Genomic DNA, 17,725 nt, shown 5'->3' on the forward strand with positions numbered 1-17,725 from the left:
TTTGGTCCTATCTAACGGTTTGATCTGAATTTTGATTACCTGATTAATCCATGTGATTCAACAATATAAGATGATAGTTATATCAATATAATACTAATATTTAAAAATATATAAATTTATTGCAGATTGTGAACATATATTAACCTCAACTATAACTTTTTTTATTTATTTCAATTGCATTATTCTAGATAATAGATACTTTTCTACAATTTTAAATTGTTCAGTATGAATTTTTTTTGATATATTTTATAAATTATATTACTACTAAATTAATTAGTAGTTTATATTTATAACAATAAATTAAAATATCATACTATATTTTGGTATATTTATTTTATAGTATGCAAAATCCAATCTATTTTAATACTTATAAATTAATGCCAAAATTTGGTGATTCTCATAAATTAGTTTAAATACAATAATAATACTAATTAATGATGATTGATAATTTTAATTATTTTTATTAATAATTTATTATATATATAATGAGATCAATCGCTATTTTATACTTTGATTTAAGAAATTCGTCTCTTAATTATTATTATTTTTGTATATAATGAGATCAACAACTTTTAAAAAATAACTTATGTTTATTTTTTAATTAATATTAATAATTATAATAATAAATTAAAATATGATACCACTTTTTAAAACTAAAATAATAATATTTTATATATTTGTAATAATATAATTTTATTAAAGAATTATATAAACAAATGATTTTATTAAAAACACCTTCTTCCCCTCTTTCTTCTCCAAATCCACCGACCTTTCTTCTCCCATCATCGCCGCTCTCCTTCTCCCCCAAATTCGAAATCCAGCCTAACCCCAAATCCATCTACCAGTGTTTCTCCCCCAATTATCAAATCTCATTCTAACCCCAAATTCACCTACCAGAGCAACGAAGAACGACCACAGGCGGCGGAGAAGAATCAAGCGCGACGAGGGGTGCGAAGTCGCGGAACCAAAAGAGGTGGGTCCATTTGCCGGCGGACTACCACCGTTCGACTCCTCTCTCCACGGCGAACATTTTGAGCCGTCAACCATCTATTTTGGTTACTCGCCGACAAGCGACGTCTTCCTCTTCGAGCGCCTTCTTTTCGACCTCATTTCCTCCGCCATCTGAACGAATCTCAGGCCGTCGTATGCAATAAGGTGGGTGATTGTTATGGTGTCGGCCAAGCACGAACCGAACAGGTTTCCGTTGCATCTCTTAAGTTTGATTTTGCTGCTCTTCGATATTTTTTGCTGTTGTTTTGAATGAAGTTAACTCGAGCTCGAGCTCATTATACATAATTCGAGCTCGAGCCATAGAAATGAAATTCGAGCTCGACTCATTGACAGCCCTAGTTTATACCTTAATTTTCTTTGAGTCTGATGAACTTACTTGTGAAATTACAGCAGATAGTTTTTGGAATGATAGAGGGTGCTCGAGTTCGGCTGAAAGGATGGCAGCGCGCTGCCGTTGCAGTTGGATCAGCTGTCGGAGCATTGTTGGATCCACGAAGAGCTGATTTGATAGCTGCGCTGGGGGAGACAACTGGAAAGCCTGCATTTGAAAGTGTGCTCAAAAGGATGAAGAGGAGTCCAGAAGGAAGGGTAAGCCTTTGATTATTACCTGCATAATGGACCTTTATTATTACAGAGTGGAGATGATTCTTCCTTTACTCCAATACTTAGCATGCTATTGATTATGCTTTGATTTTGCACTATGATCTATGAGGAAAAGAACTTTGTTTCTCGGGTGCTTTTTTCATTTACATTTTTATATTTCGGTCATGACTTGCTGCTTGTGAGGTTTACCAACTGACTTAAATGCAGCAATTAACATATATTTGTGAGTCATTTCATGATGATTGGGTGTTTGCTTTTATTCATCAACTGATTGGACTTTATGGAAATCTAATTCGGAGATGAAAAAGTTTTAGCTAACTGACTTTCTGAATGTGTGTTCTGGCCTTAGAACTAAAGTCAAGCAGCATTAGTGGCATCAAGGATGTTTCTTGAAACATTTGGTTGCAATGTTGCCCATAGTTTCTCTGTTTGGAGCAATAGTTGGCTATGTGGAAGATAACACTAGGCAATTTTGTATACAATTTTACAATGCCAGCTTGCAGGATCTTGATTGTTAGTTATCTACAGCATACTATCTGAGCAAGCATGGGCATGGTTGCTGAATGTCATAATAGGTTGAAAGATGCTTTTAGATATCGTGTGGAGATGGGGTTAATCTAAAAGCAAGCACTTATTTCTGAACATCCATGTAAGAGCACATGGAAATTTAGAGAATTAATTGAAATTTTAGGTGCCTTAGTGTATTGTTTCCTTCATACATCTTTTTCGTAATCGCAGTTGATGGAATTAACCTCCTATTTTCTCCATTGCAGGCTGTACTATTGGAGCGTCCTCGTGTTATATCTGCTAATGTTGGCCATGCATGGGACCTTCCACCTAACACATTTGGTGCTGCATATGCAAAGTTTATGGGATCCAGGAATTTCTCCCCAGATGATAGACCACCAGTCAGGTTCATGGAAACAGAAGAAGTAGCCTATGTTGCAACCCGTGCTCGTGAGGTGCATGACTTCTGGCACACTCTCTTTGGGCTACCTACCAATTTAATTGGCGAATCAGCATTGAAGGTTATAGAATTTGAGCAAATGCTGCTCCCAATGTGCGCCCTATCTGTTGTGGGTGGTACTGCTAGATTCAGTGAAAAGCAGAGGAAACTATTCTACCAACATTACTTCCCTTGGGCTCTTCGGGCAGGTATGAGATGCACTGATCTAATGTGTGTGTATTATGAGCGCCATTTTGAGGATGACTTGGAAGATGTTCGTCGAAGATGGGGAATCATCCCTGCTCCTCCCCCGCAACAAACTGCCACCTGAGATTGATAATGCGTTGGTTGCACTCCATCCTGGTATGTCCTTGCTTTTCAGTTGAAATTAAAATAAAACAAAAACTTTTCTTGTATAAAGATAGTACATTTATGTTGAGAAGATTGCTTCTAGCTTAGTAGCAGAAAGCTCGTCTATATGTAAGTCCTTTTATCCATTCTACTGGTAATTTTACAACATAATATTCAGTGAATTGACATTTTGCCCTACTCAGATTGTTGTCCTCCGTCTTTTTGTTTGGAATACTCTTTAGTGCTTCGTTTCCAACTCGATTAGTTAACCTTTGCCCTTACACAAGCCTTAACTTGAAAAGCTTTCAGTGGTTGGGTGGTTTGTGCAGGCACAGAAGTGGTATTACTGCATAACTACGCCATCTTCAAGCATAAAACTTAGAAAAGCATAAGATACAACGGAGAACATTACTTTGTTGTTTTAAAAATGAATTGATCCTTTTGATTGATGTTTTTGCATCCAAAAGTTTGTCATATCTTCAGACAGCAACCCTTGCATTTGAGAATACATATATTAAGTCTTTGACGACCATAAACACAACGGTAAAAGCATTTGACGACCATATCATTTGAGGTTTTACATCAACTCACAAAAAACACTTCATCATCAGTTCCCCAGATGTCTTAATTGCTATCACCACCAAACAGGTAAACCAAAGAACCTCCTCCGGGGCGGCATGGACCTTTATTGATGGTTGGTCCTGGGACACATCACTTATTTTTAGTCAAGTGCAACATGAAGCATTTCACACAGGGAAGTCAGGGGAATTGCTGGAAACTGACATGACCACCTAAACCTTACAACGGTGTATGCAAAATTGTCAATGTACACCGTGGGCATGACAGGGCAGATAATTGTGGTTTCTTCAACTTTTTACACACTCTTATTCTCACATAGTTCAAATATCTATTCTTTACCATTGGTTAATTCACAACTGCAAGCGTAATACATGTTCATGGAGATTAATTTATACGTTCTTGCTAACGCACAGAAACAGTTGTTTGATTGGAAATGTACCGTGATGAAATTGCAAGTACTTTGACCAACTCTGGATGTTGCTTGCTGTGCTACTATGAATGCCTGCAGCAACCTGCTTGCTAACATCTACTGGCTGAGGAGTGCCATTAGGCTTTGCTGAAGGTTCTTTCCTTACGGTCGACTTACACGTCCAAGTTTTCAAACAAGAAACCAATCAGAGCAAAGCCTTTGGAACCAAACCAAATATCAGCAGCAGTTGATCGACACTAACATCTTTATTTTTTGATAAAAGCTCCTGCCGGTCAGCATACTTTTACAGGAAGGAGAACACAATCAAGTTTATACTGAAAAAATATAGCACAAACAGTTTCTATTCAAGTGAACTATATCCCTCCTACAATTCAAGGAAATTCTAACCAGCACCTAACTTGGTCGAACTTAAACCAATCTTCTAGCAAGTGCAATATACTTGTAGCGTGATACGTGTATAGTTCAGAAAAAATGATCAATCACAGAGTAAGTGTGATACACATACTTTGAAATTAGTTTGGTTCAACAAACCTGATCCGGACAAAGATTTTCCCTAAATCCAAACTGAATGTTCAACTAAAAGCATGAATATCCTGAAAATGTGAATGTTTAACTTGAGAATCACTACAATAGCCTGCATGCGGTAAGATCCCAATCATTCAATAGAAAGCTTAATTTCAATGAAATCCAATTTCTATTCCATGCATCAATTCTTGATATTCTACCGAATTGCAAATGCTAAATAAAAAGCAGCTGAAAATCCACAAACATCCAGAACTCAGCAAGACGAATTCTTTATCATCTCAACTCAGTAAATTAACCAAAAATTGAAACCGCAAAATGAAAATTGAACAATCAGTTCAAATAATAAAGCACATCCCATCAACATAAACTACATGATCATAAGCAAAAAAGAAAAAAGAGTCTACTCTAAAACCATTACATCATCATCACAGCCCACAAATGAAATCAGCAATTGACTTCCCTTAAGCAAAAATTCAGACAGTATATTTACGCAGACAGGTACATAATAGATAAGCGTGTTTGTGTGTGTGTGTGTGTTTGTGTGTGTGTGTGTGTGCGCGCGCGCGCGAGAGAGAGAGAGAGAGAGAGAGATGTGGTGGATTGAAGAATTTCTTGAGATGGAGTGATGATGGTCGGCGGTGAGCGATGAAGTCGGAGTGGGACGAGCATGTTTTGACTGGCGATAGAGGTTTCCTGTCTGGACACAGAGGCCGTACCAAGTACAGATACGTACAGATTTCCTCTCACGTTTTATATGTGCATTAGAGTAATTATTTAACTTGTAGACCCCTCAAGAAATGTGAAATATAAAAAAAAAAAAAAAACCCAGAAAAGAATTTCTAACTTTTTCGGAGAAATTTCATTTTTTGTTCTCATTTTAGCGTTAGTATACTCTTCGTCTCATTAATTAAATAAATTTTTTATTGATGATCCTATAATGTATAAAAAAAAAAATTCTTAATCATTTCATCAAATTTCATTAATATTTTGACAGAAAATGCTATGTGCTATGCATGTCGTTGTTAGTGAAATATTTTTATAACTTATGAAATTATTAAGAAAAATTTTGCAATTCATGCGACAAAAAATGTATTAAATAGTCATAAATTATAGAATGAAAAATACAATTTCTTCAACTTTTGCCAATCCCACCAATGAAAAATGAAATGAGACAAACTTACTTGAGACCCCACTAATTCTTATAGTTTGGAATGATAGTTTTTTGTCAATTAACATATCACTAAATTCAGTTTTTCTATTATTTTTTTTCAAAACCAAGCCACTTATGTTTATAAAATAATTATAAAGTATTACACCAAAACTTCGAGGAAAACAATAGAATTTTTTAGTATTTTTAAACTTTCTCATCAGAAAAAAAATCCAAACCCAGTAGTATATACACATCATATTGAGCACCCACTACTCGCTACATCTAATTATAAGTAATTCTCTTTCAATCCATAAAATAAATTATAATTTATCAATATAATATATATACACCACAAAGGTAATAGATACCTCCGAAAGTTTATATTCACCCTCACTAGATGTTCTCATATACATAACCTTAAGGAAAATCATACCACAATTTAAAACACAAATCCCGAAAAAAAATCAGAACATTTAACAATCCAACAATCAAAAACTTTGATTTCAGATTTCACGGCTGACCCACCTAATAAAGACGACGGCACCACTCAAAGTCCAATGTGGCTAATCAGTGTGACCTATCTCCTGAAAAGTACGTGGTAAGTAATGAGCTGCCTACTCAATAAGTATAGCCGATCAATCTATATATATACACAGGCAATAATTCATGTACAAGCAGTCACATCGACTAACAATCATTAGTTATATAGCAATATCATATATAAGCAGTAATACATACTCACAACTGTAAATCAATCCACGACATAATATCTGACGTTATCGTTTATTGGCTAAGGGCCCTACTTACTCTAATTGGAGTACATCATTCCATGGTTTCGTCGGTCATCATCATATCATATACAACACAGGATACCCGTTGTGTGATATCTCCACACTCTTTTACTTCAGCTGTTTAGCAATATCAGCACAAGACATTACAACAAATATGGTACCCCCACACCACCCCAGTGTGTAGCTAACAGCACAGGATATTCCCCGCTGCCCGGAATACCCCGGTACCCTACGCGCCATGGTACCTAGCTTAATTCATATATTTTTCATATCACATCATCAATCACATTTTCATAAACCATTGACTGTGTTCCCAACTAGGTAAGCATCATCTTTTATTTCAATTCACGATTATCATTCCATTCTTTATAATAATCACTTCCTCAATAATAGCTCTCAGTTTGATTTCATACGACAATCAGTTATACGATCACGTAATCATACCACCCTCATGTCCAACCATTACAAACACATATGACACATAATAACAATTCCACCGATATTAGTGTAATCTAACAAATAATCCACAACTAATTATATAAGCAATCAATATACGAAAGTCACGTATAACAATATAAAGCCTAGTCCACAATTGCATCCAAGAAACCAATATATATAATATATACAATACTACACATATAGATATATATATATAAATCCAATAATATATATAATATATACAATACTACACATATAGATATATATATATAAATCCAATTAGCTATACTTACCTTGTATCCCAAAATGCTTCGATTTCACGAGGGACTGCTCAACCCTCTACTTTGTCGTCACGTCCTATAATAGAATATTATACGTATAATCAATATATTTAGAATATTATAAACTCTAAATAAAATATTATATAATATTCGTACATTTTCTATCAATCTTTTAATATTCTATTTATATTAAGGTCCAAACCCCTATTCCACTTTCTTTGAAATAACTATATTTTCTAAGCTTCTCAAACATATATTTGATTTACCAAATAATTCATAAGAATTCATTTAATCAAACCCCTTATATATTTATAACTATCGTTTTTAATAACATCCGTAAATTATATTACCACTAAAACCTCATTTTTCCTCTTTAATAACTTAATATTTCTTAAATATAATTTTCAAAATATTTCTATGAATTTTCTACCTATTTATCATTGCTATATAATTTAATTAAGCAACAATACATAGAATTACATATTTGGTTAATCATTCCGATGAAATTGTGTAAATTGGCTATAATAATAATTAAGTCTAGCAAATCTAATAATTTAATTAACCAACTATATCATTTTTATATCAAATGTGATATTTAATTCGAAACTAATTTAAATAGCCAAAATCATAAAATACTCCAATTAAGTAATTCACTGCTCACTATAATCAAAGTCTGTTTTTTCAGTTTTTCTGTGACAGGGAGGAGTGCAACTTTTTTCTTAATTGTGTTTTATGCGTGTAATGTATTATGTGTGTGTACAACAAGAAAAAGAAAGAGGAGGGTGAGGCGGTGGGCTGGTGGGCCCCTCCCTCTAATGCATATATATATGTATATAATATTATATTACTACTAATATATATATATATATATATATGTAATATTATATTACTACTAACATATATATATATTATTACTTATAAATATATTATTATTATTTTATTTATTTAATTATTTTTTCTCAAATACCCATTACGTCCTTTCTAATTTTTTCAATTAATATAATTTGCTTTCAAATATTATAACGAACTCTAATTTATTCCATTTAAGTTTTACTATATACCAAATCTAATCTATAATTCATTTACTAATTAAATTTAAATTTCTAATGATTATCAATTAGTCTCCAATTACGTGAAAAATTCTACGGATGTCACACATATTATAATTAGGTCGAGGTCCCCTGACACCTAGAGCTGATTTGAATGGTGACTTGGTAGTGATTCGAAATATAGGTTTGGTGAGTGTCTCGAATTGGATCAGTGTTGGTTGGTCTGCACACATTAATCGTTAGGCTAGTTGAGGTGGCCCTCAACTATAACTTTTCAAAACTTAAGTCTGTAAGGGTTCGAGATATAAGAATATCACAATATGATCTCGAGTAATAAACACATACATGTCAAATAAACCCTCCAAATATTTATATGTATTGATATGTCAGAATCCGTACAGGCAATGTGTCAACAGAGGCAACCGTCGGATAAATACCAAATTAATGGTTATACATGCAGGTCAGGCGGGCTAGGCTACCTCCGACCCAGCTAAAAGCACGTGGACGGTGAAGTATTTGGATAGTTTTCTTATTTTTTTGAGGGCATTTTTGTCCAATTGCAAGTTTATTGTATTCCCCTATCATAATATTTTGAAATTTATTTTTGAAATGATGTTTATTTAGTCAAGCATATGCTTAGCATATGCCATATTTAAAACTCAAATAAAGTAGGCCGTAATTTAATTTAATGTACACATAATGTCCATCTCATAGCATCTACAATAAATTAATTATTATTATGGGCGGTAACAAGTCGAGTCGAAATCAACGCATTATTGTTCAAATTTATTTGAATTATTATTGAGTTTGACTTAATTAATAATCAAATCAAGTAAGAACGAGATTTTTTAAATAGGGCGCGGGGCAAGCTCGAACACTTTGATGTTTTTCAAACATTATTATTATTAATTTTGAGAATCGAATCGAGTTTAAGTCGAACTTAAAAAATTATCAAACAAAAAAATTAATTTTAAATTTGATTTGTTAAATTAACAAATCAAGCTCAAATTGAATATTGAGTAATTTAATTATTTTTTCAACCATAATTGTTAAAGAGCCTTTGAACAAATAATAGAATAAAAATAAGGATAAATTACAATGAGCTTCTTACAGTTTGACATAATTACAAATACAATCTCATTCTTTAAAAAATTACTCTTTTGATATTTGATGAAATTATGTAATCTTTAACAGTACAAGAAAATGGAAGACTAGTGACGAAAAACACCAAGTGACAATTTTAATATTGTCACTAATTATATATATTTAGTGACAAGACTGTTTATTTTATCACAGTAAGAAATTTCATGATTTTATTAATCATTATTATTTTATAAAAATTATTATTAACATGAATTTAATGATAAAAAAATATGCACAAAGTTGTCACTAAATACAGTTAGTGACTCATGTATAGCGACAATCTAGTAATAACAACTAATAGTTGTCACTATAGATGTGTCACTAATTGTATTCAGTGACAACTTTATACATATTTTTTGTCACTAATAATTATATAGTGACAAGATAAAAATCATTGTCACTTAATATATATTATTGATGGTAACTTTAAAATTATCACTTGATAGTTTGTCACTAATATCATATTTTCTTGCAGTGTATATGGGGGTCTGAAATTGTCAACTTTGCCTATACTCTATTTTTCTAAAAAAAAATAAAAATTCATAAAAAAATTGGATGAGGTGGATGAAAAAATTTTAAAAACTGTAAAAAAAAATTATTCATTTTAGTCCATACAAAATTTCATAAAATAAGTTGAATTATAATTCATAATATACATGGGCACTTTGGTTAGTTCACCATAAAAATTGATGAAAACTTAATAGAGACGAACAGATTGGGCTAACTATTAGATAACCGTTAAAATTATGAAGATATTAGTAATTTTTAAATAACGAGAAGTATTTATAATTATATCGAAATTTTAAGAAAATTATTTGTAATTTACCTTAAAAAATAATTGATGCATGTGAGACTTTATGTCCCTTAGCTAAATTTTTTGGTGCCGAACTTCCCACCAACTTGGAACTGACTTTTGTTGGGAAAAAAAAATAATTAAAAAATAAAGAACAAGATGTGCAACATATGGGGAAAAAAATATTTGCACCAGTAATTTATGTTACATTCTATATGTGTACAATTGCTATAAATATCATTTAAAATGAAATACTTACAAAATTTTATTATCTAAAAATTTAAAATAAAATATAAAATAATAAGTTAATATTAAATTTATTAAAAAATTATAACAAAAAAAGATGAATAAAAATTAAAAAAAGAAAAGAAAAAACTATTGGAGGGAGTTAGATGAAAAATTAAATGTAGGGAGTTAGATGAAAAATTAAAAACAATAAAATTAAATGTAAAAAATATATAAAAAAAGGGAGAGACGTCATCAATGAGGTGTTCTTCCTTAATATATAATATAAATAATGTTAGTAGGACATAATTCACAAAATCACGAGGAATATGCAAAAAGCGATGCTTAGAACTTAATGATATCTTAGTTTAGTGGTTGAGGTCTCGTTAATAAATTTGAGGTCTGAAGTTTGAATTATATCAAATATGTGGATGTTTATCTTACTTTATGTAAGTATTTATAGCATTAGTTATTGTAATCTATTTATAGTCATACTAATACATTGATTAAATCAGTAGTTATTATAATTTGTTGTTTATTATTTAATATATTAATGTATTGACTGAATCGACGTAATGACCAAAAAAGAAGAATAAAAAGAAGAACTTAATGATTCCTACTATGACTTCTTCACCTATAATCTTGTTTTAATCAATTATATAAATTATATAATTTAATTTTTGTGTTTTTTTAAGAGTTAAATGCAATTTATCCCATGTGATATGTGAAATGAGCAAATAAACCCTTGAGAAAAAAAATTAGCAAATCCGCCCCCGTATTTTGAAAAATGAAGCAAATTGCGCCCTATCAATGGTTTAGATAGGGGGTAATTTGCTTCATTTTTTAAAATACAAAGGATAATTTGATATTTTATTTTTTATAAGATTTTTTTGCACGTTTTTCATATCACGGGGGGATAAATTGTAATTTATTTCATTTTTTTAAAGAGGGAGAACAAACGTGATTTTCGTAAGAATTTATATTTGACTAGAAGTCATTCCATTTAGGGTTGAAAAATAAACCAAACTATTCAAAATCGATCGAGTATATCTCATTTGAATTCAAATTTCAAACTTACCAAGCCAAACTTGAACAAAATATTTTGTTCAATAAATTTTTATGCGTGATCAATTAGTACAAAAATAATAAAATATACTAAAAAATATCAAATTATTTGAATTTGAGTTATGTATAATTTAATTAAAACTCATTTCAGCTCAATTATATTTATAATCAAGCACAAATTTTTAAGTTCAATATTAATTTAAATAAAAATAAACAATGATATGTTTGACTCAATTCAAATCATTTACAGCGGTAATTCCATTGTCAACTTACCTCATCAATATGCATTTACTATAGTGTTATGGGCATTAATAAATTCTCGAAACTAAGCATAGTGGGAAATTTTATGTTATTCATGTGAATTGCATCCAAATGAATTGTGAATCGTTGGATTAATGTATTATGATGATATCATTTGTGATTGATATGAGTACAAACTCAATTGGGTAGCATCGCTAAGCCTAAAATTGGTACTAAAAAAAGGGATAATTACACACCTCCCCCTAGAGATTTGGTGTAATTACACGTAGATTTTCTATAATTTAAAAAATTATATTTAGTGCCCCTGACGTTTGCCGTCTAACAAATAGGTCAGTCCGTTAGTGAAAATTAACTGAATTTGCTGATATTAATAAAAAAAATTAAATAAAAATTTATATTTTTTTTTGGTAAATATAATTTTCATTAAGTAAAAAGTACAACAATACAACAGTGATCAACGGTTGGTTTCTCCATCAACAGGCTAAGGGATACGCCATAGTCTATATAAAGCATATGAACTAATCGAGTGCGATAAGTTTTTACTAAGGATCCTCTGTCTAACATCTTCAACAATGAGGATGGCAAGAATAGATGGCGGTCGCTGAGTCTGCTCGAACCGTCTCAAGTTCCATTCTCTCCAAACATGATATGCGCATGCAGCAATGAGCGTACGATAAGCCATGTAGACAATGTGTTTCACTCTTTATTTTCGCGCAGCCCAATCAACCTCCTGTGGCCAGTCTCGGTTAGGCCAGGCGAATCGAACAACCCTTCGAACAACTGTGAGGCACCGTCGAGCATATCAGCATCGAAAATATAAATGAATATGTGTCTCTGTCGCGCCCTCATCACATAGAACACAGTCATCGAGGTGTGATAACCATGGTCTAACAATCGTGGATAGCTTCTCCATAATAGCGAGCCAAAGGATGAAAGTATGCCAGAAATCTTTAGGGAACCCGAAATTAGTGAAGCCCAGCCTACCTTGGGCCCCTGCGGCTCCAATAATCGATAAAGTGCTTGGGCTGTAGGTCATCCCGCCTCAAATCGCCATATGATGCGATCATCCCCCCATGGATCTGAGGCAATGCCTGTGCAATCTCCAAGCACTCAATGTCCGTGATGAGGGGCCAATTCTCGAAACTAAGCATAGATGGGAAATTTTATGTTATTCATGTGAATTGCATCCAAATGAATTGTAAATCGTTGGATTAATATATGATGGATGATATCATTTGGGATTGATATGAGTACAAACTCAATTAGGTAGCATCGCTAAGCCCAAAATTGGTATTAAAAAAAGGGATAATTACGCTCCTTCCCCTCGAGATTTGATGTAATTACACGTAAATTTCCTGTGATTTGAAAAATTATATTTAGTACCACTGACATTTGCCGTCTAACAAATAGGTTACTCCGTTAGTGAAAATTAACTGATTTTTTTTAATTAAACTACCCGGGAGTGGGGGGAGCTTTTCGGAGTCCCTGATCCTTCTTTATTAAGATTAGAATACGAGCAAATTTACAACGGGGAGTACTGACTCCCTATTATTTCTAAAAAGCTGTAAAAAAAGGAGTACTAGTCCCTTACAAATATTCACCAAAGAGCATAAACGATGAGTACTACTCCCTTACAATAAATCACAAAAGCATAAACCATGAGTACTACTCCCTTACAAAAGTGAAACGAGCTAAGATGGGAGTCAAAGTTGGAGACGATAATTCAATGTGTCAGAAAGTTTCTGCCACTACACTCAAATCATCAGTTCCAACAAGCCCTACAAATCAAGCTATACAAGCAATCCAACAGTTGCCACTAAAGTAGTACACCATTAACAAGTGAGGGAGAGCTAACTATACATTTGTCACATGAACCTCAGCTTTCTCAACAAATCACGGTAAACAAGTCAAAAGATGAGCATCAAAACAATAACTATATATGCACAAAATTGGGGCACAGCCCAAGCATGCTAACAAGACAAAAAACAGGTAAGAGTGTTCCAAAGAATACAACCAAGAAATATGAGCATAATATATCCGCCATGAAGCCTGCAGTATCAGGCATGAAATATAGACAGAAATTTGCAACAAACATCAACATATAATCAGCTACAACAGATAGAAATTTGCAGCCATAGGCAGACAGCAATGCAGTACCACAAGTAGTAGAATAAGCTATAACAGATAGAAATTCACAATCGTAAGCAGACAACAATGTAGTAACAGGAACTAAGGTAATCGATATCAAGAGAAGTACTCAGGGGGGATCAACTACAGTTTTGAAGCGAACGTGAGGGAGACCGCAATAATCAAGGTTGATAATACCTTTTGCTTTACCTGTGAGATGCCTTGGAGAGGATGCTAAGTTGTTGAGATGTACATGCCTAATTAACCAGAAAATCCGCCACTTGATTACCTTCTCTAAAAATGTGAGAGATGTTATACTCTATTTGCCTCAGGAGATTCTGGATCCTTTGAAGGACAATATGATGGTTCCATGTCCCTTGTTGTGGTGTGGAGATGAGCTTGATAATCACCATTGTGTTAGTTTCAATTCAAATATTATGAAATCCCTTTTTGATGCATAGTTTCAGTCCTCTATGTATAGCTCGAAGTTCAGCCTGGGTGTTAGAACTCATGCCCAGAGGTTCTTGAAAGGCAAAGATGACTTGACCGAGATGATCTTTGAGGATGCCGCCTGCGCCGAAAATGCCTGGGTTACCTTTAGAGGCTCCATCTGTGTTCAGTTTGTACCACCCTTCTTGAGGTTTCCTCAACTAGACAATAGTAGCTTTCTGTTGCTTAGTCTTCGGTTGGAGGGGGATATTGAGAGTCTTAACAGCGAAAAAATCCCCTTGCACGTGCACAGGTTCTAATAACCCACTTCTATAGAGGTTATGCAAATACACCAGTGTTTTGTGAATAATGGTGTTGACCTTAAATGCGACCCCCCTGTGCTTAGCATCATTTCGGAGCTTCCATATGTTCCAGAGAATCAAGATTGGGATAATATCTCTTATGTGTGGTTTACTGAAGATTCTATTTTTCCAGGACTGGATGAGAATGGTGATGTTATTTGTTTGGGGGATATTAATTTGGAATTTGGCTGCGAAATAGCCCCAAGCTTCCAAAGACTTATTATTATGTAAGAAAAGATGTGGTATGGTTTCTTCTGCTTCGTATCAGTAGCATTTGGAGGCCATTGTGATCCCCTTCTGCTTAAGCCTCTCATCAACAGGTACCCAGTTATGGATCAACCTCCAGACGAACATTGAAATGTTGGAGATAATCAATTTAGACCAGAGAGTACGGTAGAAGACCTAAGGAGGTTGATGGCTTCTAATTTCATTCCAAGTTGATTTAGTTGTAAACGCTCCATTTTTGAAAACTTTCCAATGTAGAAAGTCAGTTTTTGTAGCACCCCCTTCGCTACAAGGGCTATATCTACCCTAAACGTCATACTTATAGTAATCCCTGTATACATACATATACATTTGCACATAATCATCTAATCAATTTGCATACGTAATCCCAACACATCATAGTAGGTATTATCAACCCACAACATTATATATATATACATATCACCCACCACAAGGTGATTCGTCACAAGTAATCCGTACGCTTATATTCTCTCTGTACAAACAAAATGTGGTTTGTACTCTAACTGACAAAGAGGAGAAAACTGCATACTGGCCCGACCTGCCTGAGTATAGCGCGTGGACCTATTCTTCAACAGTCAGACACCTCAAAGCCTATTCCTGAAAGAAAATGTCAGCAGGGGAATGAGTCTGGCACTCAGTAAGTAAATAACTAGCCCTATCTATATATGTATATCAAACACAGCCCAAATGAGATAAGTAGGCAACATGTATGGAATACAATCAATTAAATTTCAACATAATCAGTTGTAGTACATCACATAGCTATCTCACAATAAAATAATCAATTAAACCTTCATTTTCCTAGTTTGCTTACCAGAAGGTGATATCGTATTTTTCCCGTCAACCCAATCTCACTGTCATATAAATTTAAGTGAATCCCCTTGACAGCCAGCTCATCAATCTCATTTCGCATCATAGCTCTTTCAATTCGCATCATAGCTCTTTTATTTCGCATCGTAGCTCTTTTCATTTCATTTATTTCTCATATCGCATCAAAGCTCTTTTCATTTTATTTATTTCTCATATCGCATCAAAGCTCTTTTCATTTCATTTCGCCTTATAGGCTTTTCAACACGTCAAGGGGTATTCACGCCACAATATATATTCAATTTCCACCACTCCCCCATTTTCACATATCACCATTCTTGTAAGCAACTAGTAACGTAAAACAGTATATCCATATATTCTCATTTAGACATCCACAACACATCAAACAACAAACATAATATTTTAACGTATTTTTCTCATTCCACGTACACAATACCATCAATCAAATCAAATCATCCATCACTCATATACTTTCAAATAAATCCATATCAGCATGAACCACAAATTCAGATAACAGTAAAATCACAATTAAAGATACATATATAGATAATACTAATTATTTACTTACCTCAACCTCACAATGTTTCTTTCTACTCAATCGCTAATTGTCAGTTCTTTCACCTCACCCCCGTATCCTATAATGAGTTATACCACATACAATTAATATATCGAGAATATTATAATTTCTTTTAAATATAAGATTGAATATCATTTGTACAATTTTCAATAATTCTTTATATTTCATTTCTATCGAATATAAATCTTCTTTTTTTTCTCTTTATTAACATACCATTTATTAAATATAATTTTCAGAATATTTCTATGAATTTTCTATCAATTTCTCGCTATTATACTCTTTAATTGAACAATAATACATATAATTGCATATTTGGTTAACAATTTCGATGGAATTATATAAATTAGCTATAGTAATATTCAAATATAACGAATTTAATAATCTAATTAACCAACGATATCATTTTTATATCCAATTTGATATTTAATTTGACATTATTTTAATAGCCAAACTTGTAAAATATTCTGATTAAATAGTACATCACTTAGTATAAACAACATTTAATAAACGAACTAATCAAATAATATAATTATATAAATTAATAGAAATTAAAATAAAAACTTACCTTTGGCTTATATATATATATATATATACATATGTTACTTACACATATATATTATTATTATTATTATTATTATTATTATTATTATTATTATTTATTTAATTAAACTTTTCTCAAAATATCATTTACGTCCTTCCTAATTTTCTTAATTAATAAAAATTGTCCCAAAATATTATAATGAACTCCAATTTAATTCATTCAAGTGTTATTATATTCCAATTATGACCCATAATTTAGTGGCTAATTAACTAAATTTCACGAAAATTTACCAATTAATCCTACAATTATGTATTATAATATTTGGGGCGTCACAGTTTTGCTATCAGTAATAGGAACTTCCATGACCAATTCGATGATGTGTTGTGGCACGGCTTGTTGGAATTTGTTGACATCACACTCATGGTTGTTCCAGAATCAGTTAACGGGTACATGAAGATTGCAGTGAGTGCCCAAGATATTCGCTAGTGTGTCTTCCGGTAGCCACCAGTCATGCCAGAAAGAGATAGTCCCAGCCCCCAGGCTTCAGAAGATATTGGTTTGAGCTTCTGTTTAGATCTTACTGAGTCTTTTCCAGATACTCGAGTCAGTCATGAAGATTTTGGAAAGCGTGGGAAAATATCCTCCACAGGATTTACTTGTGGAGAATTTAGACCATAGAGAATTGTTGAGCCTCAATCTCCACCACAGTTTATAAGAGAATGTTGCGATCATCTCTCGAAGGTTCCTCCGTTGTGCTACCCCAGAAATATTTTGCGAAAATTTATTTGAGTTTCTGTATGATTCCCACCGGAGGGTTCAGTACTTGGAGGAGGTAGATTGGCATAGAAGAGAGCACAGTTTTGACAAGTTGAACTCTACCCCCATAAGAGAGGTGGCAGTGTTCCCATCCCGCAATCTTGACCCTGACTTTATCAATCAGATTTTTATAAAGAATTTTCTTTGTGTTTCCCTTA

At 32.9% G+C, this 17,725-nt stretch overlaps 1 protein-coding gene and 1 long non-coding RNA gene across 6 annotated transcripts; one reads left to right on the forward strand and one right to left on the reverse strand.

Moving 5' to 3' along the window:
- Positions 1–726: 726 nt before the first annotated feature.
- LOC105179813 (ubiquinone biosynthesis protein COQ4 homolog, mitochondrial) lies at positions 727–3,828 on the forward strand. 5 transcript variants are annotated; one of them, XM_011103448.2, is made up of 4 exons: positions 727–1,155; positions 1,402–1,599; positions 2,388–2,923; positions 3,560–3,828. In XM_011103448.2, the coding sequence occupies exons 2-3, from the start codon at positions 1,417–1,419 to the stop codon at positions 2,889–2,891; spliced, it is 687 nt and encodes a 228-aa protein (XP_011101750.1). In that variant the 5' UTR covers positions 727–1,155; positions 1,402–1,416; the 3' UTR covers positions 2,892–2,923; positions 3,560–3,828. The 5 variants fall into 5 exon arrangements, with proteins under 5 accessions (XP_011101750.1, XP_011101751.1, XP_011101752.1 ...); XM_011103449.2 differs by lacking the exon at positions 3,560–3,828 and having other exon boundaries at positions 727–1,197; positions 2,388–3,109; XM_011103450.2 differs by lacking the exon at positions 3,560–3,828 and having other exon boundaries at positions 727–1,197; positions 1,405–1,599; positions 2,388–3,109.
- On the reverse strand, positions 2,826–5,229 carry LOC110011395. Its single transcript, XR_002286403.1, has 2 exons — positions 3,930–5,229; positions 2,826–3,612 (listed from the first exon to the last, which is right to left on the reverse strand). It is a non-coding gene; the product is annotated as an uncharacterized LOC110011395 (long non-coding RNA).
- Positions 5,230–17,725: the final 12,496 nt, after the last annotated feature.

The sequence above is a fragment of the Sesamum indicum genome, unplaced genomic scaffold, assembly GCF_000512975.1.
Source record: "Sesamum indicum cultivar Zhongzhi No. 13 unplaced genomic scaffold, S_indicum_v1.0 scaffold00217, whole genome shotgun sequence".
Taxonomy (NCBI): domain Eukaryota; kingdom Viridiplantae; phylum Streptophyta; class Magnoliopsida; order Lamiales; family Pedaliaceae; genus Sesamum; species Sesamum indicum.